Source organism: Lagenorhynchus albirostris, chromosome 1, assembly GCF_949774975.1.
Source record: "Lagenorhynchus albirostris chromosome 1, mLagAlb1.1, whole genome shotgun sequence".
Lineage (NCBI taxonomy): Eukaryota > Metazoa > Chordata > Mammalia > Artiodactyla > Delphinidae > Lagenorhynchus > Lagenorhynchus albirostris.
Window position 1 is genome coordinate 188,761,339 of NC_083095.1, and position 26,923 is coordinate 188,788,261.

At 45.1% G+C, this 26,923-nt stretch overlaps 1 protein-coding gene and 1 long non-coding RNA gene across 4 annotated transcripts in view; one reads left to right on the forward strand and one right to left on the reverse strand.

Annotated features, from left to right (window-relative positions):
- The window catches only part of EPC1 (enhancer of polycomb homolog 1), a 94,930-nt gene that overhangs the window by 17,034 nt on the left and 50,973 nt on the right, over positions 1 to 26,923 (forward strand). For 2 of the 3 annotated variants that reach the window (XM_060162680.1, XM_060162687.1), the window contains exon 1: positions 9,951 to 10,443. The exons of the other annotated variant lie outside the window; for it this stretch is intronic. In XM_060162680.1, coding sequence (XP_060018663.1) covers positions 10,291 to 10,443 — 153 coding nt within the window. In that variant the 5' untranslated portion in view covers positions 9,951 to 10,290. Of the gene's footprint in view, positions 1 to 9,950; positions 10,444 to 26,923 lie in introns of those variants that run through there. 3 annotated transcript variants of the gene reach the window in all.
- Positions 3,230 to 9,660, reverse strand: LOC132527279 (uncharacterized). The gene is made up of 2 exons (XR_009542934.1): positions 8,512 to 9,660; positions 3,230 to 3,397 (listed from the first exon to the last, which is right to left on the reverse strand). It is a non-coding gene; the product is annotated as an uncharacterized LOC132527279 (long non-coding RNA).

Genomic DNA, 26,923 nt, shown 5'->3' on the forward strand with positions numbered 1-26,923 from the left:
AGCTATACATATACATATATCCCCATATCTCTTCCCTCTTGCATCTCCCTCCCTCCCACCCTCCCTATCCCACCCCTCTAGGTGGTCACAAAGCACCGAGCTGCTCTCCCTGTGCTATGCGGCTGCTTCCCACTAGCTATTGGTTTTACATTTGGTAGTGTATATATGTCCATGCCACTCTCTCACTTTGTCACAGCTTCCCCTTCCCCCTCCCCATGTCCTCAAGTCCATTCTCTAGTAGGTCTGTGCCTTTATTCCCGTCTTGCCCCTAGGTTCTTCATGACCTTTTTTTTTTTTCTTAGATTCCATTTATATGTGTTAGCATACAGTATTTGTCTTACTCTTTTTGACTTACTTCACTCTGTATGACAGACTCTAGGTCCATCCTCCTCACTACAAATAACTCAATTTCGTTTCTTTTTATGGCTGAGGAATAGTCCATTGTATATATGTGCCACATCTTCTTTATTCATTCATCTGTTGATGGACACTTAGGTTGCTTCCATGTCCTGGCTATTGTAAATAGAGCTGCAATGAACACACAGTACTATCTCATTTGTTCTTCATAATGGTCGAAGAGGGAGGAGAAAAAGTGTTCTCTTAGATCAGGCATACAAGAAGCTGAAGGTCCAGTAACGAAATCATTTCTATAGGCTCATGCTGCTGGTAAATGGTAGGACTTACATGAGCATCTGGATCTTCCAACATGGAAGCCAGCGTTCCTTCCAGTACATAATGCTGTGTCTCACTACACTATGTTGCTACTTTGAATGCAAAATGTTACATAGCATTGGACTCTTTTTTCACACAGCACTCACCCTGAGAGAAACTGTAGCAACCTGTGCAGAGAGGCCCTGACCCCCTGGGGAGGTGGCTTGACCAGATTTGGAGATTAAGCAGTCACTGGGCAACCGCCTGGTGAATCAATTGGCAATGGGGGGAGGGGGTACTGCAGAGGTCCTTGTAGATTTCAACATAGGAAACAAAACTCCGAAATGGAAACGAAACAAAAAGATGAGTGTAAGAGTTTACATAGATTAGTTTATATATGTATCTCGGTCTCTGGTTTCATTTGAGGATTTCTTAGTTTTGTTTCCTTAGCTAAGAGTTTTGAAGCCTTTACAATGAATGTTATGTTTTAGACTGTATGTACAAAAATAAAGCTCAGAAAAGTAGAATGACCTATTCAAAGGAATAGAATAAAAAAATCCTTAAAAAAATAGCTCGGGCTTCCCTGGTGGCGCAGTGGTTGAGAGTCTGCCTGCCGATGCAGGGGACACGGGTTCGTGCCCCGGTCCGGGAAGATCCCAAGTGCCGCGGAGCGGCTGGGCGCGTGAGCTATGGCCGCTGAGCCTGCGCGTCCGGAGCCTGTTCTCTGCAACAGGTGAGGCCACAACAGTGAGAGGCCCGCGTACCGCCAAAAAAAAATAGCTCGTGGGGGTTGATCGTGACTTTTGTGTCAGGTCCCTGCTAAACTCTTTGCATTAATGATTTCATTGAATCAATGTAACAACATAGGTGATAGATTGTATCATGATTCCTATCTTATGGACGGAGAAACTGCAGCTCCAAGAGCATAAGTAAGAGTAAAAAATAAAATTAAATTAAATTTAAAAACCTCTCTGAATCAAAGTTCAACATGCCCTTTTTAGTGGAGACACTTTTGGAAGGAAATGCAGCTAAATATTTTAGTTAATTTAGTATTAAACACCAAATATATTGCCAAAGTATAGCAGCCTGCTCTGTTCTAGTGCCTGTCTTATTTGCACTGTTTTTACCAGGATAAAAATCTTAAGAAGTGTTAATAAAGATACATTTATAAGAACTTTATGTTTTTTCAAAGTTCACATGTGAGACTTCTTAAGTAATTAGATAACTTGATCAGATAAAACTTCTATTTCCTTGAATTGCCTAGGTTAGAATTTCCCAAGGTGTGCTTTTATAAAACTAAAGGTAATAATTGATAGTATATGCATGGTAAGGGGTTGCAAGGTGAGATAACTTTGGAAAATACTGTTCTAAGTAAATAAATTTCTGCAGGACTTCTTTGAGCCTATACATTGTGAGCCTGTATGTATTTTAAAGAGAAAGATATAATTGGCAGTATTTCCCTCACTTATTGGTTTTATATGGAACTCTCATCTTAGAACATAACTTCTGGGATTAGTGTTTTATGAAACATACTTCTGAAAAAAACGCTAAGCTAACATTTGGGAAGAATATTTAATGAGGTGGTACTATCTCAAATTACACTGAGAAGTGAGGACCACAAAATAATATACAGTATTATTCCAATGTTATAAAATAAGAAAGTGAAAAACAGAAACAAAGCCAGAAAGACTGGAGGGAATAAAAACATCAAAAAGTTAACTGGCTAATGAATAAATCTATTAACACCAAAATATATATCCAAATATATGTGTTACCACAGTGTCCTTGTGCTGCTTGTAGCTAATGAGCCTAGTGTTTGAGAAACCTAATTCAGAAGAAATTTTAAGATCTGGGTGTGGCGTATGCTCTTGTCAATAACTCACTTCAACAAGTCAGGTTGGTCGTTTGTTTACTATTTCTGCAACTTTAAAGATGGAAGATGTGGTTCACTTCCTCCTGTCACCAGGATTTTGTGAGGACTCGAGAAATAACGCAATATATTCTCTTCTAATGGGTCACGTGGTGGCGCGGTGCTGCTGATATGTCCCTAGGCTAAGCTGTCCTGAGGCTAAGCTGATTTCCTTGCCTTCAGGGTGCTCTCACTCCTGTGAGCGAGTACCTAGAAAAGTCTCGTAAGGAGGCACTTATGAGGCACTTGACCTCGCTTGACTTGCCTGGGAAATGACTGATGAGCACGTTTCAGGCACCACTCAGCCCGTGACTCCTTCAGTTTTCCGCCCACGTTGTCCTGTGGCAATCGGGATTGCTGCGTCTCCAGGGACCTCCTCATCGATCGCCGCCTTGAATAGTCATCTGGCTTCTCCCAGCCTCCTCTGCTCTTCTCCTGGCCCTTCCGCCTCTGCTGTCTTCTAGATGTTGGTGTTCCCCGCGGTTCCATCCCCGGCCCCTTCTCCTCATTCCATGAATCATTCTTCACACCCATAACCACACTCCTCAGGTTTGAAACCATTCACCTGCCCTTCGCATCTCTGGAAGAGAGGAGGAACCGGACCCGGAGTGCTTATCTCGGCAATCGGCACAACGTTACTCAAAATGTCATAAAGAAGAATACATGTAGTGAAAGTAAAAGTTTTATTTCGCTAATATTACGTTTCAGATGAGTATAGCAATAAGTTCCTTCCTTGGGTCATAGGAGCAAAGGCAGTTCACGCAGTCTCTCTCTTGAATGCCTTCCTCCCTGTCAACGTTTCTTTGTCCATCACCCACTGGTAACTTTGACTTCAATCTTTCAACATAAATTTCGACTTCATTAAACAGCTTTTTTTCTTGTTCCTCTAAGTTTCATCCCTTCACCCCTCACGTACCATTTATACCATACTGATCTGTGTAACACTCAAGTAGTATGTTTCATATGCTCAAGACTGTAGGGCACCTAAAGGTTCCTACATTTCCCTCTCTCCTCCCTCTCGTTTATGTCCTTCTGCGCCTTACATTGGACCTACACGTAGGCTACAGACAGTGTCTATCAGTAAGTGCCAGTCACTGGATTAAATAAAGCAACCGTAATTTAAGGGGCTTCCCTGGCGGCGCAGTGGTTAAGAATCCGCCTGCCAATGCAGGGGACACGGGTTCGAGCCCTGGTCCGGGAGGATCCCACATGCCGCGGAGCAACTAAGCCCGTGCGCCACAACTACTGAGCCTGTGCTCTAGAGCCCCCAAGCCACAACTACTGAGCCCATGAACCACAACTACTGAAGCCCGTGCACCTAGAGCCAGTGCTCAGTGACGAGAAGCCACCGCAATGAGAAGCCCACGCACGGCAACAAAGAGTAGCCCCCGCTCGCTGCAACTAGAGAAAGCCCGCACGCAGCAACAAAGACCCAACACAGCCAAAAATAAATAAATAAGTATATTAAAAAAACAGTAATTTAACAAAATCCAGTTTAGATAAATACTACCAAATACATATTTATTTTTTATATTTATTTATATAAATACATATATATATTTATTATGAGCCTCCGGACGCGCAGGCTCAGCGGCCATGGCCCACGGGCCCAGCCGCTCCGCGGCATGTGGGATCTTCCCGGACTGGGTCACGAACCCGTGTCCCCTGCATCGGCAGGCGGACTCTCAACCACTGCGCCACCAGGGAAGCCCCCGTTGCAGCATATTTAATGGGGGTCACAGAAGAAATATCCGAACTGCTGATTTCTCTACAGAGTTGATTTATGCATGGAATTCTGTACATACTATTTAAGAACTATGTTTTGTATAACATAAAAACAGTTCAGAATATATCCAGAAACAGTCTGCCTCTACCTTAAAAGAATAAAAGGCGAGGGCTTCCCTGGTGGCGCAGTGGTTAAGAATCCGCCTGCCAATGCAGGGAACACGGGTTCGAGCCCTGGTCCGGGAAGATCTCACATGCCGTGGAGCAACTAAGCCCGTGCACCACAACTACTGAGCCTGCGCTCTAGAGCCCGTGAGCCATGGCCGCTGAGCCTGCGCGCCCGGAGCCTGTGCTCTGCAACGGGAGAGGCCACAACAGTGAGACGCCCGCGTACCGCAAAAAAAAAAAAAAAAAAAAAAAAAAAAATGCTGCAACGCAATTTCAACATTTACTTTCTAACATACAACACATCATAAAGGGCTCCCAGTTTTTATTTTCCTAAATGTTATTTTGGAAGAATTATTTGATGCCATTTCTTTATAGCTTATTATGAAAATAGAAAGTGAAGGAAAATGATTACTGCAGGTGAAGATGTATTTCGTACTTTTGCACAATGCTCTCAATTACAGCACTGTATCATTTTTTTTAATGTTGAGATCATTGTGCATCACACGTCTTGAAGAGATTAACTGCACATTTCCCAAGTAAATACAAGCGTGGTATCTTACTTTATTCTTAGCTCTGTGAGGCTACAGGGATCATGTCTTGTTTATTATTGTTCTTCTGCACAAACGGCTTTGCCTAGCTGTCTGTAACCATCCAGGAAATATTTGTTGAATGCTTGAAGGAGGGAAGAATCTGGACTCCTGCTACCCAAACTGGTATCAGGATTTATTATTATTATTATTTTTAATCTTTTGGCCCATCAATGAGAGTTTATCTTCTTTGGAATTCTTCTCTGAGAGTTTAACCTCAGAGGAAGTCGGTCCTAAAGTTAATCCATTTACATGATTCTTTGCTGTCAGCAAACAAATATGCCCACGCCTCTCCCACCCTCAGAAACAACGCAATCGGTGGCCCAACACGTCCCGCTTTCCTTCTCTCTGCCTCCTGCCCCGATTGCCAAGCCTCTCTCTCGGCTCACTCCCAGTTCATGCCTCACTTCACTTTATCATCTGGTTTCTGGGGCTCCACTCTGGAGTCAGATCCCAGGGATTCTGGTCTCAGCGTTGCCTCTCACCAGCTTTGAGAGGCAGAACTTGCAACCTCTCTTAACAGGAGGCACCTCATAGATATTGAAAATTAAGTGAGATGATGCATTTAAAATGTACTTCAGGGCTTCCCTGGTGGCGCAGTGGTTGAGAGTCCGCCTGTCGATGCAGGGGACACGGGTTCGTGCCCCGGTCCGGGAAGATCCCACGTGCCGCGGAGCGGCTGGGCCCGTGAGCCATGGACGCTGAGCCTGCGCGTCTGGAGCCTGTGCTCCGCAACGGGAAAGGCCACAGCAGTGGGAGGCCCGCGAACCACAAAAAAAAAAAAAAAAGTACTTCTGCGCTGCCTGGCACATAGTAAATGCTCGATAAGTGGTAGTTACCGTTCTTGCTGATTGAACACTCTAATAGGAGTTCAGAGATGAGAAAGATTGGCGAAGGCTTAAAAATTAGTTTGAATTCACCTAACTACTTACTCATTCTTCAGATTAGGAAATTAGAACCCAGAGAAGTGACGCCGTCAAAATTTCATGAAGGAAGATCACTGAGTTGCATTTTGAAGGATAACAGCAGTAGCTTACATCTATTGAATGTTTACTGTGGACCGGAGACCGTATGAATGCTTGACATGGATTGTTTCATTTGATCTTCAAAACATGCCTGTGAAGTAGCATTTCAGTAGCTAGAAGTAGATGGTCTGAAGCTGGACAGGGAGAATAGACAGAAAGGAATAAAGAAAAGACCTGGAGACAGGAAAGACTTGGCCGATTTCTAAAGCTGGTGATGAGATGTAAAATCCAGAGTGAAGAGCTTTTTTGTCTTACGCAGTAAGGAGAAATGATGTTGGAGAGAGTGAGGCAAAACTATAAGGCCTCGACAGCCATGCCAAAAAAAAAAAAAAAAAAAAAAACTGGCTCTATCTAATGAGCAAGATGAATCAGTGAGCTGGGGAAAGGAGGATACAGATGGAAGTGGGGCTTCAGGTTCACTGATTTGGGGGCCTGCACTGCACCGTGAATGCCTGAAGGGCAGTCTGTTCTGTATCGTCATATCCCCAGGGATCCACAGCCTCAACAAGCCACCGTTGGTTCCCAGCAGCCACCGTTAGGAGAGCATTAGCCCCGTTGCCTATAAAGTAGGAGTTGCATCGAGGCTTATTGAAGGAAGGAGCGAAATCAAGGAGACTTGGACTTGGAGGTTGTTTCTAGGTGGGACGTGATGAAAGCTGAGGTGATGGTGAAGACAGTGGGAAAGGAAATAAGGAGGCAAATCCTAGAAACAATTTCAAAGAGCATTTAATGGGACTTGGGCACATACTGGGCATAAACTAATATCTAGAGCTGCATTTCAGGTTTATCATCTATAGCAAAGTGCAGCGTCAGCGCTCTAGCATTTGACATATTCTCGTTGTTGTTTAAGCAGACGTTTTGTATGTGAGATCAATCGCAATGAATCACGTTGCAAGGTGATGATCTTATAAGCGATTATTATTACCGTTAAAACGTATGTCTCTTTCCTTTCTACTCCTTCTCCCTCCACCCAGGTTCTTGCCAGTTTTATCTTATACCTGTGTTGTTATCATCTCCTACTGAACCCTGGCCAAGTCCACCTTCTCATCTCCACACACACCTGGCAGTAGCCTCTGCCCCGCTTTCTGTCCATAGAGTTGCCCTCTCCCATGAAGACCTTTTCCTCTACCATTTCACTCCCGTTACCAGTTGGAATATTAGCCATCCTTCAGAACCGAATCACACGCTATCTTCCCCATAATGTCTGATCAACCCACCTGGAACTGACTGCCTTCTTTCTGAACTCCCAGAGCACTGCAGGCCACCATCCTGCCTGGTCATGGTCATTTTGTTAACGGGGTGACCCCTTAGCAGGATCTTATTTGTATCCCCGCCATGATCGTACTGTGTGTTGCCTACTTATTCAATAAAGATTTGTGGCGTGAATCAAAACTGTTTTAAATACTGCACGTCCCTTCCCAACCCAAAGCTTCCCTTTGGGGAAAGGCTAGTACATACAGCTTTACATTAGTATGTATCTTTTGCAACATGGCGAATGTCATCTCATTCTTGTTGTGGGTACTTAGAAAAAAAGGGAAGTTTGAGTTGGGAATAGAAAAAGTGAAAGGCAGTGCAGGATTAGCCATTTTTGCAAGGGACCTTTGGGTTGGATAAAGGATGCTGAGGAAAATTAAACCAGAGCCTTTATTGCTGCACTCCTGCCCCATAGGAGGGAGGGAAGTGAACTGAATGTAAGAGGCTTGGGACTCCAGCCTGTGGGTCTTTGGGAAGCAAGTAAGACCTACAAGTCAGAAATCCAGGGCATTGAGCTGGATGGGGACCGGTGGCAGAAAGAAAATGTCTCTCGGCAGGCAGATCACCTGCAAAAGGCAAGCAGAATTGGAAAGCATGTCTCTGAACCTGCCATGGAGGGTGAGTCTAGAATTTCTAGAGAACAGGAAATTAGTCGTATAGTGCCCATTATTACTTGTCTAGGATATGGAGAATGTTATCAATAGGCTCTTATTTTAATGAAAGTTTTATATATATATATATATATTCACTTTCTTGGTGGTTCACTCATGACTTAAGACTCTATTTTAGTTCTTAGGTTCCTCAATCAACCGAATTCTACTACTAGGATTTTCAGAAATCTAATATAGTAGGCTGGCGAGGACTACTGTACTAATATCCAGCCAGTATTTTCGGAACTGTTCAACCTGGCTAATTAAGTGTCATGGTCCACGGTGCGGTGAGGATCCCAGAAGGTGACACACCCACTCAGGGCTCTGGGTTTTCCCACGTGCTGCTCCCCTGGCCCAAGATACCTTTCTCCTCTTCATTTTTGCAACCTTGGCCCATACTTACCCTACACAGTTTTTACCCCGATATCATCTCCTCCAAAAAGCCTTTCCTGAATGCTTTCATTAGAGCCACTCACTCCCCACGGATTGGGTGCCACTTCTGCCTGGTTCCAAATAGCCTGAGCTCTCGCCCTCACACTTACCCCAGGTGTGGCAGTTGCCATCCGCCGGTCCTGCTCCCACCATGTAATCTCCTCCGGGAGTCCTGTGGGTGCTGAGTAATTAGCAGCATACTTAGAGGGCCGTGAAGTCTCAAAAAATGTTTGTTCACTGAATGAATAAATGCATCGTCTTAGTATAGGACATGTAGATGAATGTCCATCTGCTGCATGGGAGGTGAGCTGTCAGTATTAGAGTTTGAGGATAATTTTGGCGACCTGCAATCCGTTTTCTCCCCACCCCAGAGGGTGGTAGCGAAGCCAGCCTGAAAGATAGCACTTTGTTTCTGTGCCTTAAGCCAATAACAGTTCCCATCCAATTCAGTAATTAAGAATAGTGATCATTTTTACTAGGTATCCCCCGGGGAGAAAAGTGGAGATACAGGACATTTTTGTATCTTGGCAAGTATTTGAAAATTTGCTGTCAAACCTATTAAAACCACCGCAACAGTCTTCCGGATTTTTAAAATATTCTGCTGCAAAGAGCTCTCTAGATACTCATTTTCGTGTGTAATATAAGCCACATGGTAGCCATCACATCTATCTAAATCTCTTCTAACAATACATCTTTTCCTCTTTTTTTAAGTCTTCTTTTTTTGGTTTGACAGGAGCATTATAGGTCTTCATATAATTCAATTGTATAAAGTTTTTCAGAGGACAAATTATAAGTGTCAACCCATGGCTATGTTGAAGCAGCATTTTCTTCCAGTGTAGAAAAATCATCCGGCTCTCAAATTTTGAAGTGTCTTGCTTTAAAAAAATTTTCCCTGAAGGTTACGGTGTCCAATAATAATTATTCTCTTTGCTTCGATGACAATAAAAGAGTGCGGGTCGATAAAATGCAGGATGAAAAAAAAAAACCCACCAAAGCCCTACTTTGGAGCAACGTAGGACGCCTCCTGTTTACACGGAGCGCAATGATGGGAACTGACACAGGATCCACGCGGAGCCCATCAAATACAATCCAGAGTTTCATTAGACGTAAAGATAATGGCTGGTAAAAGTTCCGGCAAAGTAGCATCCTGCCGCGAATGCCGTCTGCATTTTCGTCATAAGACCTGAAGCGCCGCGCCGGCCCGGGCTGGGGGCGCCCGCTCTCCCACTGCCGGGCCGGGCCGCCGGGCAGTGACAGGTGCCCGGGCCGCCGCCGCCGCCGCCGCCGCCGCCGCCGCGCCGCGCCGAAAGCCGGCGCGCGAGGGGCGGTCGCTTCCCTGCACCCTCGCCTGTCAGCCAACGGCGCCGGGCGGGAGCGAGCGCGGGCGGCGGGTAGCGGGCGCGCAGGGCGGGGAGGTCGGCCGTGGCCCCCGGCGTCCGAGGGCCCCGCGCGTCCCGGCCCGGCCTGTTGGCGGCCGTGGGGGCGGGGGCCGGGCGGCCCGGCGCGGGGAGCGGGGCCGGGCGCCGGGGGTTGGCGGGACGCGCGCTCCGTGCCGGCGCCCGGCCTCGAGCCCGCGCCCCCCCCCCCGCGTGCCCGCGCCGCTGCGCGATGCAGTGTGGGGAATGGCTGGGGTTGGCTGAAGAGCGCACAGTGGAGTTTTAATGTCCGCCATGTTGGCCATGGCGTATTGAGGAGAGCGAGCGAGAGAGGAGCGGAGCGGTTCGGCCTCCCACCTCCCGGCGGCTCTGAGTGCCCGGACGGCGGGCTCCGCGCTCCGCCCCTCCAGTCCCCGGCAGCGGCGGGCGAGTGGGGACCGAACCCCCGGTTCTCCATGATCCCGCTGGCCGGGGCCGTTTCCCCAGAGCGGAGAGGTATCTGCTGCGCCTGAGATGAGTAAACTGTCGTTTCGGGCGCGGGCGCTAGACGCCTCGAAGCCGCTGCCGGTTTTCCGCTGTGAGGATCTGCCCGACCTGCACGAATACGCCTCGATAAACCGGGCCGTGCCGCAGATGCCCACCGGAATGGAGAAGGAAGAGGAGTCGGTACGTGTTAACTCCCCTGTCCGACCCACCGCCGGGCCCCGCTCCCTCCGCTGCCTGCGGCGGCGGCGGCGGCGGAGCGCAGACCCACACAAAATGGCCGCCATCTTCTCTCCGCCGCCGACTCCCGTCGCCGGCGGGGCCTTTACCTCGCCGCCCCCGGCCTCTCCCCCCGGCCGCGGCGGCCCGGCGGGGCCTCCTGTTGGGCCACCCGCTGACCCCGGCCCCTCGGACCCGGGCCCCGCGGAGTTCAGGCGCCCGCAAGGCACAAAGGGGTCACGTGACGAGGCTGCCGGCAGCCATTTTGTGGTCGGAGCGCTTGGGCTGGGCCTTGTGCATCCGGAGAGGGAGCGAGCGAGCGAGCGAGCGGGCGGGCGGGCGGCGGGGGGTGCGGCGGCCGGGCCGCGGAGGCCCCGCCTGCAGACCTCTCCGCGGGCCGCTGGGTGGCGCTCTGGGGCCGGCTCGGCCTTCGCGCTCCGCCGGCGCCGGCAGCGCAGGTTCCGGGCGCTTGGGGGCCGTGCTCTCCCGGCGGCCGAGGAGGCTGGCGGGGCCGGCGCGGCCCACGTGGAGCCGCCAAGGGGCCGGGCGGGGGCGGCGGGAGCGCTGCCGCGGAAGGTCGCGGCTCCCGAGCCGCCCGGAGCCGACTTAGGTGCTGCGTCCTCTTTGTGGGACTTGTACCTCCATCCCTCCCCAGTCCTATCTGGTCGGACTCCTCCTCCTGACTTTTCCTTTGATCCTTGAGAATATGTTGCGGGTTTGGGGGAGGGTACTACGTGGCTCTTCTGGAGCCTGTAACGTTATTAGTTGCTTCCCTAATAAAACCTGAGTCCGCCCGATGGCTGGGTTTCTCGAGCTAGGGGAGAAAGGACCCCATGTAAGCAGGTGTTAACAGATCTACCTGTTGGAAGAGGGCTTGCTTTCTTACCCGCCACCGAACTCAGGTTAAGTGAACCCCTTCCTAGAAATCTTAACCTGGAGGTGTTTCGGTTGGGTGGGCTTCGGCATGTAAGTGTCGACGGCTCCCGAACGCCGTACCGCAGCGGCAGCTCTCCCTGGTCGTGGAAGTTGGGCTCAGACCCACGGATAATAGGCTCTTCCCCTCGTTCCCCCAGGTCCTTGGCAGGGTCACTTGATGGCTTCTCACCCTAAGGAATTGCATACCTTGGTTTTCAGGTACAGCCACTTAAACAGGGGGCAGTGTGTTGACAGTTCCAGGAAGTCGAGGAGTCGCTGGATTGGTGCTACAGTTTTGTGGTGGAAAATCGTTCTGTCATACCTCTGTTTGGTGCTGTAAGAATTTTCTAAATGCAGAAATCCTGCTCTGTAATGTCGATTTCGAAAAATAAAGCTGTTTATACTCTTTGGGTTGTTTGACCTTTCAAAGTCAAATAGTGGTGACCGTCGCGTGCTCCTTCCGAGAGTAGCGTCTTAGCGTGTGGAGTAGTTGAGATTGTCCAGCGCGGTCCTGACCTTTAGCACGTTGCCTGTGAGACACCACCTCTCAACGTTTTCCTTGTATCAGCGGCAGAGTAGAATGGTGCCGCTTGTTTATTTTTAAATAAGTGATTTGTTTTTAAAAATTAAAGTACTTGTGACTGCAGAATCTCGTCTTTTGGTTTTATTTTTGTTTCCAAGTTTTGCAGGTAATACTTTCAAGTGGGGGTGTCGTCGTTACCACTGCCCTGGAAATTAATTGGTAGTTCCTGTTTTGCAGCCGAGGAAGGGGAGAGCTTTGATAAGAACAGATAACCCTGCAGTACACTTTGAAATTCAGTGAAGTCTTGCTCCTCGGAGCACATTGGACTGTCCCAAGGGCCCCAACCTGAAATCAGAGCTGAGCTCAACTGAAGTATCAAGGCTTATTAGGTTTTTACGGATCATTTCTGTTCACTGAAATGATTTTGACATTTTGTAGTTCATTGTTTTCTAACATGTTGAGTCCCTATTTTTGAGGGATTGTTTTTTTTTCCCCCTTCAGACTGACTTTTCCCATTGTCCGTGTAGAATTTGTTTCACTTCACATCCAACCAAAACTATGACCAGTGAAACATAGACTTCAGGAATAGACACTGAACTGAACAGAAGAATGTAAACAGTCCCAGGCAAACAGCTGCTGTCCAGTCCTGCGGTTCGTGCTGGCCGGGGGTGGGGGTGGGGGGAGGCTCTGTAGATCATAGGATTGAAAGTAGCATGTTAGCGCTGAAATGTATGCCAAGCACAATTAAAGGTAATTGAATTCCGGGTTAGCCTGAGGAGAAGAAACTTTTTGATAATTTGCTGAAGAATGATGTGCTTCTTATAAAGGCGAACTCATGCCTCCGATTGACATGTCAGGGTCAGGAGTGATCTAGAAACCTGAATTGAGTGTCTGGTTTAGAAAATGTGTAATCCTATGTTGATTATGAAAGATAGGGCAGAATTAGATGAGGACTGTATTGTATATATGTCACCTCACTAAGAAGGCATTTTATGATCAAACATATCTGGAAAATTGTCATGTGAACTGTACCTGCTAACTGTTACCATATTTTGTTTCTGTGGTAAACGTGGCAGAAATGCTAGGTCTAAACACAGGGAAAATAACACTTATTAAAGTATTCCCATTTAATTTTAATTTAAGCTGAACGCACTGCCTTAATTAGGCATGCCTCTTAATTTTTAAGAAACAACTTTCAGTAGAAGTCCCCTCCTCCCCTCCAAACATGAATTATACTCAACTTTAGAACTTAGTTGTTAGTCCTTTTTTGATGAGGATTGAGAAATAACTCCAGATTGTAATAAACTGAAGGACTTGACTGCCAAATAGATGTTAGAGATTCAGTGTCTCAATCGGTATAATGTGATACATTGTAACTTGCTGTATCAAAAAGTAACAGTTGATAAAGGCTTTGATTTAATGAATAACAAGTAATTTTCAGATCATGGGAAATCAATAGGATGTCAGCTCTAAATATGAAATAAGTCCCTTAATTTAAACACATGGGGGTGCAGAGGTTGCACCATTTTAATTTTTTACCATTTTAATTTTAAGATTATAATCTTAACTTTAAGGTTAGAAATGTTGAAATATCCTACTTAGTGCCATGGCTTCACCTTTAAATGAAAGGGTAGTTTTTCCAAGATATCAGTACAATTGAATGTTTTCGTTACAATTGGAGCTTTACGTTTTCCTTTATGGTTACTTCTCACTTCAGCAAAGACATTCTGAAAAAGTTGGTTTTAAAGTGATACTCAACAAAGTGGAGCTGCTTGGTTCCTCTAGTAGTTTAACTTTTTTCATTGGGATGCCAGAGTGTGTGACTCCATATACTGTAAGGGGTGGAGGCTTAACCTCTTCTCCAGCCGAGGAGAAGAGAAGGAAGTGTGACGGTAATTAAAACGTTAATGATGATACCGCCTTTAATGATGATACCGCCTTGTTACTGCCCTACGCAGCCACCTTTGGGACTGTTGGGTGTAGGGCCCAGCCGTCGCAGTCCAACACCTGGTTTTAATAGTGTTCTAATCAGACGTATAGTCCCAGACCCCTGTCTTTCCTCTGTTCAAACTGTATCCTTCATTAGTGGCCAGTATACAACGTTATGAAAACCAAGTTTATAAAGTAGACAGGTAGGTGTTTTTTGTCTTCAATTAGGGGTTAAAGTGGAAATACGTACATATCTCTGTTAAGAGGAAAAGTAGTTAAGCACTACATTTTCAAAACGATAAAAATCTAGTTCGTTTTATAAAAAGCTTAAATCACTTTAAGTGATACGTTTAAAAGTCCGATTTTTCTGACAGAAACTAAGAATCCTTTCTTTCCTTTAAAATTTTGTAAACCAAGATTTCTTAGTCCTTAATCTAGATTCCTCCATTCTGTCCACCGCATTGGAAGTGAAAAGAAATATGTGAAGTCGCACCTGTACTAGAAGCAAAGCTTAATTTTTACAGCTAGTTTGAATTAGAAAGGAATTGAGGTTATTTGGGGTTTTCCATTAAGTAGCAAATAATTTAAGTCAAAGATAATTGAGAAGCAATAATGAAGTCTAGTTCCAACTTTCTGTCCTGCCCAAGATATTTTTGAGTGTATCAGCTGGGTTCTGAGGGTTATGTGGAAATGATGCTAGAAGTAGTGAATTCCCATGATACGCATATACAGTTTTGTGACAGTATATTTTTCTCGGGACAAAATTCATGTTTGTCATGAGTTTCTCAAGGTATCGATAAAGGCAGAAAACCCAAGGTTAAGATTTGCTGTTCTAGAAATTTCAGCAGTCATTTTGGTTTCATCAGTATGGAAGTTATTACATAGACTTAATCAGAGAAGAAAAATTAAAGGCAAAAATTAATCGGCAACTCGGGAAGACTGAGGGCTCTTACCTACAAAAGGAGCCTCTTGAAAACTGTAGGGCCTGGTGCCTAAAGTGTTAATATTAGCTCTTGTTTCGGTGTGCTGTTTGATATTTATTATTTTGGATTAGTACCATTTGTACTTAGACTTCATTTTCTTATAAAACAATAATGAAAACTAATGGGCTTATGTGTCTAATGGTGTTTTGTGGGTGCTTGTGATCTGTAATGGAATTTATGCAGAACTACCTTTTCTTTCTGTTAATCAACAGGACTTAATTAAAAGTGCCATCTAAATACAGGAGAGCTTAAATCTTGTAAATAAAGAATAATAATCTGTGCTTACAGGTTCATGAATTTGTGGATAGGATTAAATATTAAACTAGCCATTCCTAATAGAATCTACGACTAGGTTTGGATAAACTGGAGGTGTAGGTTTTAGTTTAGTCTATATATTGCATTCGACCATATTGTGGTCTGTAGTAGTAGTAATGGGAGAGAAACAGATGGAAGATGTATGTGTATCTATGTACATACATAATGGCAAGAGATGAAGGTGTGGATTCTGACTATGTGATTCCATTTTTCTGAAAAGTTAAGGGTAGTTGTTATCAGCAATTGGTTAAAACGTAATTTTAAAGTAGAGGGTAGCATTTTATATAATGGAATGATGGTATGGTTTGTGATTCTATTTCTTAGAAGAAGACAACCCACAAGGAAATGAGAATTTTATATTGTAATTTGGGAGTAAAATGACTTCTGAGTCTCCAAGTGCAAAAGTAGTATGAAAGTATGAAATAAATACATAGGCAGAACTAGATAGTGTCTTTTACTTTTAAAGTAAGCTTTTGAACCCTTGAAGTGTGACTTATATTAATATGTTACAATAACTCCTCTGTAAGAATAAATCAATTTACAGGGAAATCACCGAGAAAAGAAGTGATTCAGATGTTTTAAACAACTTGCTAGAACTACTTTCAGTGAATTACTTGAAGCTTAACTGTTGACTTCTGCCCATTATCTTGGTCAAGTTTACTAAAGCCTCTGATAATAGTTAATGATTTTGAGCAATTTCGGTATTTTAAACAGAGTGGATACTTAACTTTTCACCTTTAAATATATGAATTGAATTTCATCCACCAGCCCCACTGTAGGTAGATGAAAATCAAAAACAAACGTGCTGTTCATAAATCTACTGTGACCCATGATCTTAGTTGTCTCTTTGATGAGTAGGGATATAATCAGTTCTTTAAAAGATAAAGCCCTTCTTCGATTATTTGTTGTCATGGAGGTTATCCTTAAGAAGTTGGTTCAGCTTCAGATACGCCTGGTGACAGTTTGCTGAGTTTTGCAACACATTATTAAAGCAAATCATTTTGGTTGAATTTCCTTCCGTATAGCAAGTGCTGGCTGAAGAAGTATGACGCAGCCTTAGGGTAAAGCCAGGGGCAAAGGTAAACTGAGGTTTGAAATATCCTGTGGGTGATTTACTAAAGGTTCAAATCTTCTTTCTATATTGGGATGAATTATTTTGATTATCTTAGAATCACAAGTACCAGTTGTATATCCTCTGAGAAGAATGTACTTTGGCATTTGTGGCCTTTGACAAGTCAGTTAAGCTTACTGGATGAACTTTAGTTTCTTCCTGTGCCAACGCTCTCCTGACCTACCTTATTGAGGGAGGTATAGCTCTAGGGAGTGAATCAGACGGTATCCGTGAAAATGCTGTACACATGCATTTCATTATTACCAAATACTAAGTGAATGTTCACGATGGCCTTGCTTTTTGTTGCTGTTCAAAACTACTTACATTTGTACAATCCCTTGTATTTAGGATTGTCTGGTATAAATTTGTTAGATGTGTTGTCTATCCTCAGAGGATTGTATGATGTAGTTGTGAAACGTTGTGTCTTTAAATTTAGGTAATTATTAATTGGGAAGAGCATCAAGTTGGGAGTTACTAGACCTGAGACCTCAACCAGCTTCTGACTGTGTGTGCACACGCGTGTGTGTGCGTGCACACGCGTGTGTGTGCGTGCACACGCGTGCTTGCGTGCTCTCACACACCCGGATTTTCTTAACTGCAAGATGAAGTAGGGCCGTGATAGTTTCCTGTAGTAGTGAGCATATTATGTTACCAGTGCATTTAGGTCTGTTAACTCATGTATTTTATGTGTTTTTAGAGTAATCATTACATCTTTAATTAGTTGATGGCTTCATTTGCACTCTACATAAACACAGTTTACACAGAGGTAAAGGTAACCTGGGTGCATGGATAATTGGTTCCAGTTTAGTCTAGAAGGCTTGTGTTTTTTAAAGCACTTAAAGAATATAAGTCGGCTGCAGTAGTCACAGAATGCTTTTACTGTTATGAGAGTTTGAAATTAGAATCAGAATATTGTATTGAAGGTTGCAAATTTGTGCTTTACATATAAGATAATAAGAGTCTGAAGGGGAAACAAAATATAAATATGGCTGTTTTGAAGTCTAAAGCAAGAATTTGATCATTGTTCTAATGGCTAAGTGAAGATTTTTGAGGTATATTGTACAAAGACTAAGAAAATATAGATAAATCCAATTTCATTCACTTTTGTAGCAAATATTTATTGTGCACTTACAGTGAACTAAGGCCTCCTGTGGGCTCTGTGGATCCGACAGTCAGCAAACAGCTCCCTTTTTCATGGAGCTCACATTCTAGCACCTAGGCTCTATGAGGGCAGGACTTTTTGTTTGCTTTGTTCACTGGTGTTTTTTCAGCACCTGAAATAGTGCCTGGCACATAGTAAGTGTTCAGTATTTGTTTAGTTGAATGACTGAATTCTAATGGGAAAACAGACAAAAAGCGAATGAATGAAAGTGGTGGTGGATCAAGACAGTATAGAATTTCAGGTGGCAGGAGGAGGATAGAGATTTCTTTGTGCAGAGGGTCAAGGAACGGTGGCTCTGAAACTTGAAGTGGGAGGAGCCAGCCCTGCGAAGGCTTGCATGGAGAACGTGCCAGGCAGAGAGACTGCAGATGCAGGGAGCCCAGGTGAGGGACAGAGGCCAGTGTGGCCGGAGGGCAGCGAAGAGGGTTGAGCAGTACGAGGACCCAGAGGACCCAGTCAGGGGCCTGTATCTGGTGAGGTATTGCAGGCTACTGCACGGAGCTGGGGTAGTTTTGAGGCGAAGTAACAAGCCTTTAGAGAGTTTCAGGCAAGGCAGTGACATGATCCGATTTATGTCTTTTCAAGGTTATTCTCTCTACCATGTGCAGAATGAGTCGTACTGGGCAAGAGTGGCTGTAACTAGGGTGGTGGTAGGGAAGAAGAGAAATGGATAAACTGGAGGTATAGTTTGCGGGTAGGACCAACAGAACTTGGCTGACAGATTAGAATGTACTAGACGGAGAGAAAGAATCAAGGATTAATCCCTGATCTTTACCTTGAGCAGCTGGGTGGATGGGTGATTAGGCCCCTGCTTCCTGATGTAGGGAAATTTGGGGGAGGGAGGGTTTATAAAGGATGGATTTATTACTCAGTTTGAAGTGCCTCTTACTCATTTGTGTTTAGCTGGGTACGCAAGAATGTAAGCATTAGAGCAATCTGCACTAGAGGTGCACAATTCAGAAGTCATGGGCTCTACGATAAATTTGAAGGTCTTTGGGTTACAGGTGTTTCTAAAGCTGTTCATTGAGGCTCAAGAAGAGGAGGAGCTGTTAGAGAATTAGGAAGAAAGTGAGGGTAAAGGTGTCTCAAGAAGGAAGGACATTGGTTAAGTCCGTCCACGGAGAAGATGAGTGAGGGGAGAGGGACCGTTTGATTTGATTAGATATGTGCCATTGGCCTATTTTGACAGCGTGGTGGGAAGGAAAGCCTGAGTGGAATAGAAGAAATGCTGAAAGATAAATAAAAGGGTCAGAGCAAGTATAGACGACTCCTTGGAATAGTTGTGCTGGGAAGAGGCACTGAAAAAATAGCTGGGGGGGATTGGGGGCATCAACAAATCATTTCTTTTAAAAATTAGTTACAAAGTTTAGGCAGACGCAAAGTAGGGAAGCAAAGCTGAGTCCTCCATTGCCCAGGCCGCTACCTAGAGAGTTTCCAGGCTACAGGCGCAGGTAGGGGAGGCCCCAGATAGAGCCTGCCAGCCTCCTGGAGTTGAAGAGGCAGAGAATTCAGTTTGGGGAGGCTACAGTGGCTTCAGGGCTAGGTACCAGAGATGCACCGAGGTCTGCAGAGAGGTCCCCTGGAGTCTCTAGCCAAAAACTGATCTGAGCCTGTCTGGGGGCGGGGGGGTGGGAAGCACCTGGAAAGAAGTAGGAGGGACATTTCTGGGAGCTCACACAGGGCTGGGAATATGTTATGTCCTCAGTGACCAGAGTGGAAAGACCTCCTAATGCAGAGGGCATCAGATAAGAGTTCTCAGAGGGTCATTTCCTTAGTGGTAGGGCCAAATTAGCTCTAGACTAAACTGTTCTGGACTTACCCTCATAAAGACTAAACGCTGGCCTCAAAAGGAGCCAACTAATTTCGGATAACTGTGTCCCAGAGTAAAGCCCCACAGCGTTTAGAGGAATACTAAAAGATCCTACGACATAAAACTTAGTGCTTGGCATCCAGTTAAAAAAGAATCACCAGGTATGCAAAGATGCTGGAAAATCTAACCAATAACTAAGGGAAAAGTTAATCAACAGAAAGAGATGTAGAAATAACCCAGGTAATAGAGTTAGTAGACGAAAATGTTAAAATGGCTATTATAAATAAACAAGTTACTAGAACTAGTGTAATCGTTGGAATGATGTCATTAAAAAGGATGAAATAATCCTGTTTCCTCTCCTACTCGAGGACTTTGTTCCTAAAAACTGTTTCCTATCTTTTCCTGGATTGCTTTCATGGAGGGCTTGGTCACTGATTTAAGCAGAAGTACTTTTTCCTTTTTAGAAGTAAGGAAGGATATGATATGACCAGTGGTAGAGTTGGCAGTGGGAGGGTGGGGTATTTATTCTATGATTCTATTGCCTGTATGCAGTATGAGGTGATGTCATCACCTGAGAGCAAGGGGGGGCCTTGAGACGAAGGTATGTGTGGGAAGCTCACCTACTAGAGAAGTGTAACAGGACTGATGGGCTAGCTGGGGGCTCAGGGTTTGTGATCATTTGAAGTGAGACCAGTCTGCTCACTTGGGCAGTTGAATGCAAGCATTCAACTTGAGTTCAAGAATAAAGCAGGTATATAATAAGGTCTTTCTAGGGTTGAGGTTTGCCCAGCAAGTACAAAGGGGGGAAAGAGGGATGAGGGCATTAAAAGTATGTGTGAGGTAGATGATCATGATAGACCTGGATCCAAACTGGTTAAGCAGGGAAAGGAAGGCCTCAGGGAGCTGGTGTGGACCGGGGAAGTGGTCGGACACACTGGGATGGCTCTGCGGGGGAGGGGTGCCGTGCTGGAACAGGGGAGCCTGAGCCAGGAGGGTGCCAGTTAAAGAGAGGGATGCTTGAGTTTCGATTTCAGCGGTGGGTCGTCCACGTAGACGTCGTTACTCAGGGTGATGCCGAAGGTGTGGGAATAGTTGAGAAGACGACCGTGAGCTCTGCCTGAGCAACAGAGTGGATACGGCAGCTCCGGGGAGAGGGAGTGAGGGTGTGAATAGCTGAGGGGTTAGGGTTTCTGAAAGGACAGTGGAGAGGAATGGTGTGGCCTGGCAGTGGCGGGCAAGGAGGACACTTAGCCCATCTGTAAGTGTGTGGGATGTGGGAAGATACACAGCTTCTCCTTGGAAGGGCTCCGGGAGTGCTGCTTCTGGAAGACACTGCCAGGCTTAAAATAGAGCAAGGGGATGAGGGAACGTTGAAAGAGGCTGAGACTGTGGAGAGGAGTTTACTGATACGTCTTATTCTAGAGAACAGAGTGGAAGTGTGGGGGAGGGGGGAAGACCAGAAGATTGGGTCAGATTAGGGGACGTTGGGTCAGAGTGGTAGTAAGAGCTAGAGTGATGCTGTCAAGTCGTGAACTCTGGTAATGGGTGTGAAGAACAATGGGATTTATCCGGCCAACCTCAGATGCACAGATGGTTCAGAATCCCTTCCTGCCGCTGGGGACGGGGGGAGAGCCCAAAGGAGGGGCGGCCCCACCAGACAGACACTGGCCCGATGACCTCCGAGGCCTGTCACTCCTGCCGCTCAGGTGTGTAATAATCTGTACAGAGAAGAGCTTTTGTTCAGCGCGCCTGTTTCAGGACCCAGGAAATGGGCCTTTACGGTTGTTACTGAGCGCCTGAGAACTCTCCCTCCTCTGCAGTGCTTCTCAACACTGCACCAGTCGCTCACCCTCAGAACATTCTGGAAAATGGGGGGGGTTTGATTGTCACAGGTTTGGGGGAGGTGCTTTGGGGGACAGAAACAATGCAAGTGCCACCACGCAGAGCACAGCCCGGCAAAACAAAGAATTGCCTGTTTGACTTTTTGACTGTCCCGCAGAACATCCCAGTTGGTGAGATTTCCATTTACAGATTATCTGAGTCAAGAACCTAATTCCATTTTACTTGTACAGTGTTTTTTGTGTAGTTTTGGTATACGCTAGCATTTCCAGGGCTGCAACTGTATATAAAGTAAGGGAATGTTGTACTTTATGTTGTAGAGAACTTTTGCAGTCACTGTTACCGTTTTGGAAATAGTAATAACTTTATCAACACTGTTAGTGGTATTTGAGTCAACAGTAGTACAGGCCTGCAAAAAGTCTGGTTTTTTAGCTCTCTGTAGACATCTCAGCTTCTGTAGTTACTTCCTTTGGTCTTCCTGGGTACATATCCCAATTATTTACATGTTGAAACACATAGTATTTTATTATAACTTACTTTCCTTTAATTTCCACTTGGTTTTGCAGTTAGATCTTTGGATTGATTATATTAAAACGTGCATAAATAGAAGAGTGGAGTAATGTGAAAAAAGGGAGCATTGGGTCTGACAGGGTTGAAAACAGCTGTTCTGCTGGGTTCAAAACACGAGCTAAGTTGTGGTCTGTGTTACTTACATTTGCCGCAGGTCTCTCTAAGTGTGGTATGAGAATGAAATGAGCCTGTGTAAAGTGTATAGCGTGGTGCTTTACTTACAGTAAGTGCTTGGATCTTTTTTTTTTTTTTTTTTTTTGCGGTACGCGGGCCTCTCACTGCCGCGGCCTCTCCCATTGCGGAGCACAGGCTCCGGACGCGCAGGCTCAGCGGCCATGGCTCACGGGCCCAGCCGCTCCGCAGCACGTGGGATCCTCCCGGACCGGGGCACGAACCCGTGTCCCCTGCATCGGCAGGCGGACTCTCAATCACTGCGCCACCAGGGAAGCCCGGATCTTTTTTACTTATTATTTTAGTTTAATTTTTGTCCTTGAAGGATGGAAATGTGTTTTTTAGGTAGGATTTTAAAATTTCAACAGATTTCCATCATAGCAAATGATTTTTGATATGGAGTGTTTTGATAGTGAGTGGGTATGTTTTTTATACGTATCTAGTTGTATTTATGTCAGAATGTGAGATAATAAGCAAGGTATCAAAAAACAAGGTCTTAAGTCATGTCAAGGAAGTCAACTCAAATGGATTATTTTCTCAACTTAAATACATGCTTGGTTTCCCAGCCTCAAATGTATGAAATGTGTTTCAAAGAATTTGCTGGAAAAAAATGTTTTCTGTACTTTTTAACAGGTTCTGTACATTTTAGTGATTTTTGGTTCTGTTTTTAAAAGATGTTTAAACGTTTTTAATCAATTTTTTTATTGAAGTATAGTCGATTTACAACGTTGTGTTAATTTCTGCTGTACAGCAAAGCAATTCAGTTATATATATGTGTGTGTGCGTATGTGTATATACATAAATATATATATACACACACGTACACACACACATTATTTTTTAAAATATATTCTTTCCCATTATGGTTTATCATAGGATATTGCATATAGTTCTCTGTGCTGTACAGATTTTTAGTTCTGGAGGCTGCTCTTTCACGTACATCCGTGCGTTTGGGTCTAAGAATTTCTGTTAAAAGATTAGGATGTGCTCTAATTCTGAAAGGTTTATAATTGCTTTTTAACCAGTCTCTGTACTCTAGTTTTCAATTTTACACCCCCCTCAAAGTTGTCAGGATGATATTTTTGAGTCTGGTTGTTATTTTGCTATCTAAAATTCTTAAATTGCTCCTTTTTCTGATAGAATAAAATGCAAAAACCTTTCAGTGGGGTTCCCTGGGCCCTGCAGGATCTGACCGCTGCCTCCATCCCCAGTTTTTCCCCTTTCCCCTCCTTCAGCCCTGTATTCGTTGTTTGTTGCTGCATAACAGATTACTCCCAAACTTAGTAGCTTGAAACAACGAACACTTAACTTTCTCACACGGTTTCTGAGGGCCAGGAACCTTAGGAGCAGCTTATGTGGGTGATACTGGCCCCGGATCTTTCACAGAGTCCCAGTAAAGTTGTTGGGACAGCAGCCCAGTAGGGCTGCAGCAGGCTTCCCCCAGAGGAATGGGTCCAAAAGAGAGAGAGAACACACAGTCTTCTGTGACCTAGTTTTGGAAGTTACACGTCGTCACTTCTATCTCTTGCTGTTGGTCACACAAACCAACCCTGGTAAGTGTAGGGGGCGCCTCACACGGCTGTGCATGCCAGGAGACAGGGATCATTGGAGGCTGGCTACCACAGTTGACCACATGCAGAATACTCTCCCTCCCTCCCAAAGCCCCCAAAAGTCTCGTCCCCTTACAGCGTAAGGATCTCATCCAGATTGGTTTCAGGTACAGCTGAGGCGTCTCAAATGTAGTTCATTACGTATAGCTTCTCAGGTACAAATTCCTCTCAACCTGTGAAGCTAAAGAGACATCTGCTCCCACCCTCTGCCACCACCAGTATACAGTATTGGGTCAGGCTTGGGATAACTGCTATAAAACGTTCCTATTCAAGGGGAGTTCTTGGGCCACAGCATTTCTGAAATCCCGCCAGGCAAATGATGGTAATTCCTTGGCTGAGTGTCAACTCCCGGGTATAATTCACGCAAGCTGTCAGTTTTGCCCTTTGGGCATTCGGTTCACCCTTCCTTTTTCACGAAGGTAGAACCTAACCTGTTTGCTACTGGGTTTTCTTAACTTGCTTCCTGCCAGCAAAGCCCTTAACTTGTTTTTAGGACTTTGAAGGCCTCTTCTCATTTTGTATTGTCTCTTATCTCCATTAGTTCAAGCTGGTAATGTTTCTGTCTATATAATTCTTTTAAAAACTTTGTGGGTCTTCCATGCGTTGTATTGGTCTTCTATTTAATTTTATTCCACTAGCCAAAAGCCACGCCCATGAACCTCTTTGAGGTAAGCCTTTTACTACCTCGAGCTCCTGCTGAGACAACGCCCTTAAGCTTCCTCACAGCCTTATTGTTTGAGTGAGAGAATCTTTGAAGCACACAGTTCTGTGTAGCAGCCTTTGGTCTGACGGAAGAGTACTCTGAGACATCATCTTGGATCTTTCTGAGGTCTTACAGAGGACTTCCTAGTCACTCCCTCAGCGTAGTGTTTAGGCCGTGTTTGTCTGTCAGAGCCCTGGATTTGATCTTAGGTCAGAATCCATTCCTGAATTTGAGCACCGTCTTCAGTCTGGTGAGACTGCAAATCGTCCAGACCTTCGCGTCCTGGCTCCTCTATAACGGTTCTTCATTTCATCTTCTCATTTTTTACCATATATGGCAGAAGAACAGGGCAGCACTTGCAGCTCTCTGGTGGAAAGCCTCCTTAGCTAAGTCGCCCAGTTCATTAGGCAGATTGCCCACTTTTCACACACCTGACGGGGTCGGTGTCAGTAAACCGTCTGCTCCTTCCTGACGGGGATACCCCTTCCTCTGGTTTCCAGTAACGTTCGCCTCACCTTGTGAAACACCGCAGGGCTTTTACTAACAGCTTCTTCGCTGACAGTGTCCTCAGAGACCGGGGCCCAGTGCCAGACCATTCCAACAGCTTAGGGTTGTGTTATTCAGTGAGGACTCTCCGTACTCACGTATGTGCGCGTTGTCCGTCGCTGCGTGACAGCTTATCCAGAGTTGCGCCGCTCACGACCGCAAACACTGATCCCGGCTTCTGAGGATCCGGAATCTGAGAGCGACTTTACCGGCTGGCTCTTGTCGGCAGAAGCTGTTGGCGTTGCAGCCATCACCGGGCCTCTCTGTGACTCCCTCCCGTGTGTCCACACAGCCTGACACCTGCACCCCGCCCCCCCCAGCAGGCCAGCCAGGAGCAGGTGCGCGCCCGCCCGACACGGGAGTGCCCTGGGCGTGGCCGCCATCACCTGTGCCACAGCCCTGGGTCACACAGGCCAGCCCTGGTACGTGCGGGAGGGCCGCCCCGGGCTGTGAGCACCAGGGGAAGGTGTCTGCATCGCTTGGAGCCTGGCCGCCCGCCGGGAGCCCGCCGCTCGGTAAGGCGGGCTCCCCGCCCTCAGCTCTCGTAGCTCCCCTGTCCGCGCGTGCTCGCTCCACCCCCCTGACCCCACGTGCCTTTCCAGGCGCCATGCGTAGTCAGCTTTTCTGAAGCCCTTCTTGACTTAGCCTCCCCGAGTGACATCACCGGGAGTTTTAGAGAACAAATTCAGTTATACGGCGGTTGCTTTCACCGCGCTTGAAGCCCTCGGAAAGCGAAGCAGTGCTGTAGCGCGGGAACTTAGCGCTGCTCTGGTACGGATGTTTCTGTAATCAGTGTTCATGTAGCTCTGGAAAAATCGAGGCACTTTCTGATTATCTGCACTCTAAAATGGTGGTCAGTTACCTGCTTTACCTGCCTTTGAGCTTTTGGAGCAGGCTGGTAAAAGTAGGATTTAAGCTATGGCTTTGCATGTTTTTCTCTGCGATCGCGAGGGACATGAGACATTCTAATAATCAAAATTTTAAGCCAGAGAAAATGTCTTGGCCTTTCCAGTGGTAAGTTTTGTGAAATGCTCTGCTAAAAGCACTTATTTTATATGGTGTTGATGTATCAAATATTTGTAAACTTACACTTACAAAGTATAATGCTAAGTATTATAGGGTCCACAGACATGTCTTTTCCTTTAAGGAGCTTAGACTTCATATGGTAAATAAACCATAATCTGAGGCAGTCGTTTTAAGTCCTGGTTGTAAAGATCAGAAATGTCTGTTTTTACTTTGGGTAAATTTGTACGTTATCACTCAGAGTCTAACAAAACTGTGTAAGCCAACTTCTAACGTTGAGTTCCTGAAAAGTCATCTCTTTTTTCGCCCCCCCCCATTTGAAGTAAATATAGGTAGAATCATGCAAAAATCAAAATCAATTATTTTACTGAAAGTTTTTACATTAACATTTTTACATTAAAGATTTTTACATTAAAGGTAATTTTTTACATTAAAATTCTTTCTCTCTGATCTGAAAGTGGCTTGAAAACCAAAATTTTGGTTGCAGTTATGTTTTTATCACTGTCTTTGAATTTTCCTTTTCATCTATCATAGTGGTATCTTGACACTATTTGTGAAAATTCTGTATGAACTTTTTTTGCCTTAGTGAATTTTTCCTTTGTAATGCAATTCCAATGAAATAAAAGCCATCTTTTTTTTTCTGTCTACCGGGAAATATCAGAATCAATTCCATAAAAATATGTTCCTTGATTCCTTTGTCTTGAGATTTTCTATGCACCACTTTAGAACATCTGTTGAGTTCTACTTTATGTATCGTCTGAACTTTTATGCTGTGGTTTTGTGGAATATACCTCAGAAATTCTTCCTATCTTTTTGTAGTGATGAAACATTTTTGTTCTGTTTTTTTTGAAGATGGACAGAAGAAAGAAATGCTTGTGGCAGGATTAACTTTTTTTTTTCCTCATCTTTCTATTTTTAGGGCTTATTTTTTTCCATATAAAATTTCTCAGTTGAACCTTAACTCTTATTCATATCTAAAACTGTTTCTCAGGGGTGCCTTATACATTGTATCACTAGCCAGAGGCCAATTTTAAAACTATAATGTCCCTTAATTTCTGGGCCCAGCCATTTTAAGTCCTTCCTGGAATAAATCTTACATTTGAACTTTTAAAATCTGTGATTTCTAAGATCCTGGTCTAGAAAGTTTTCAGTAAGTAGCCTGCCTTACCATGTGGGAAGCAATGGAATATACTATGTGTATCTTTTTAAAGTGTTTCTGGGGTCTGTTGGAGAG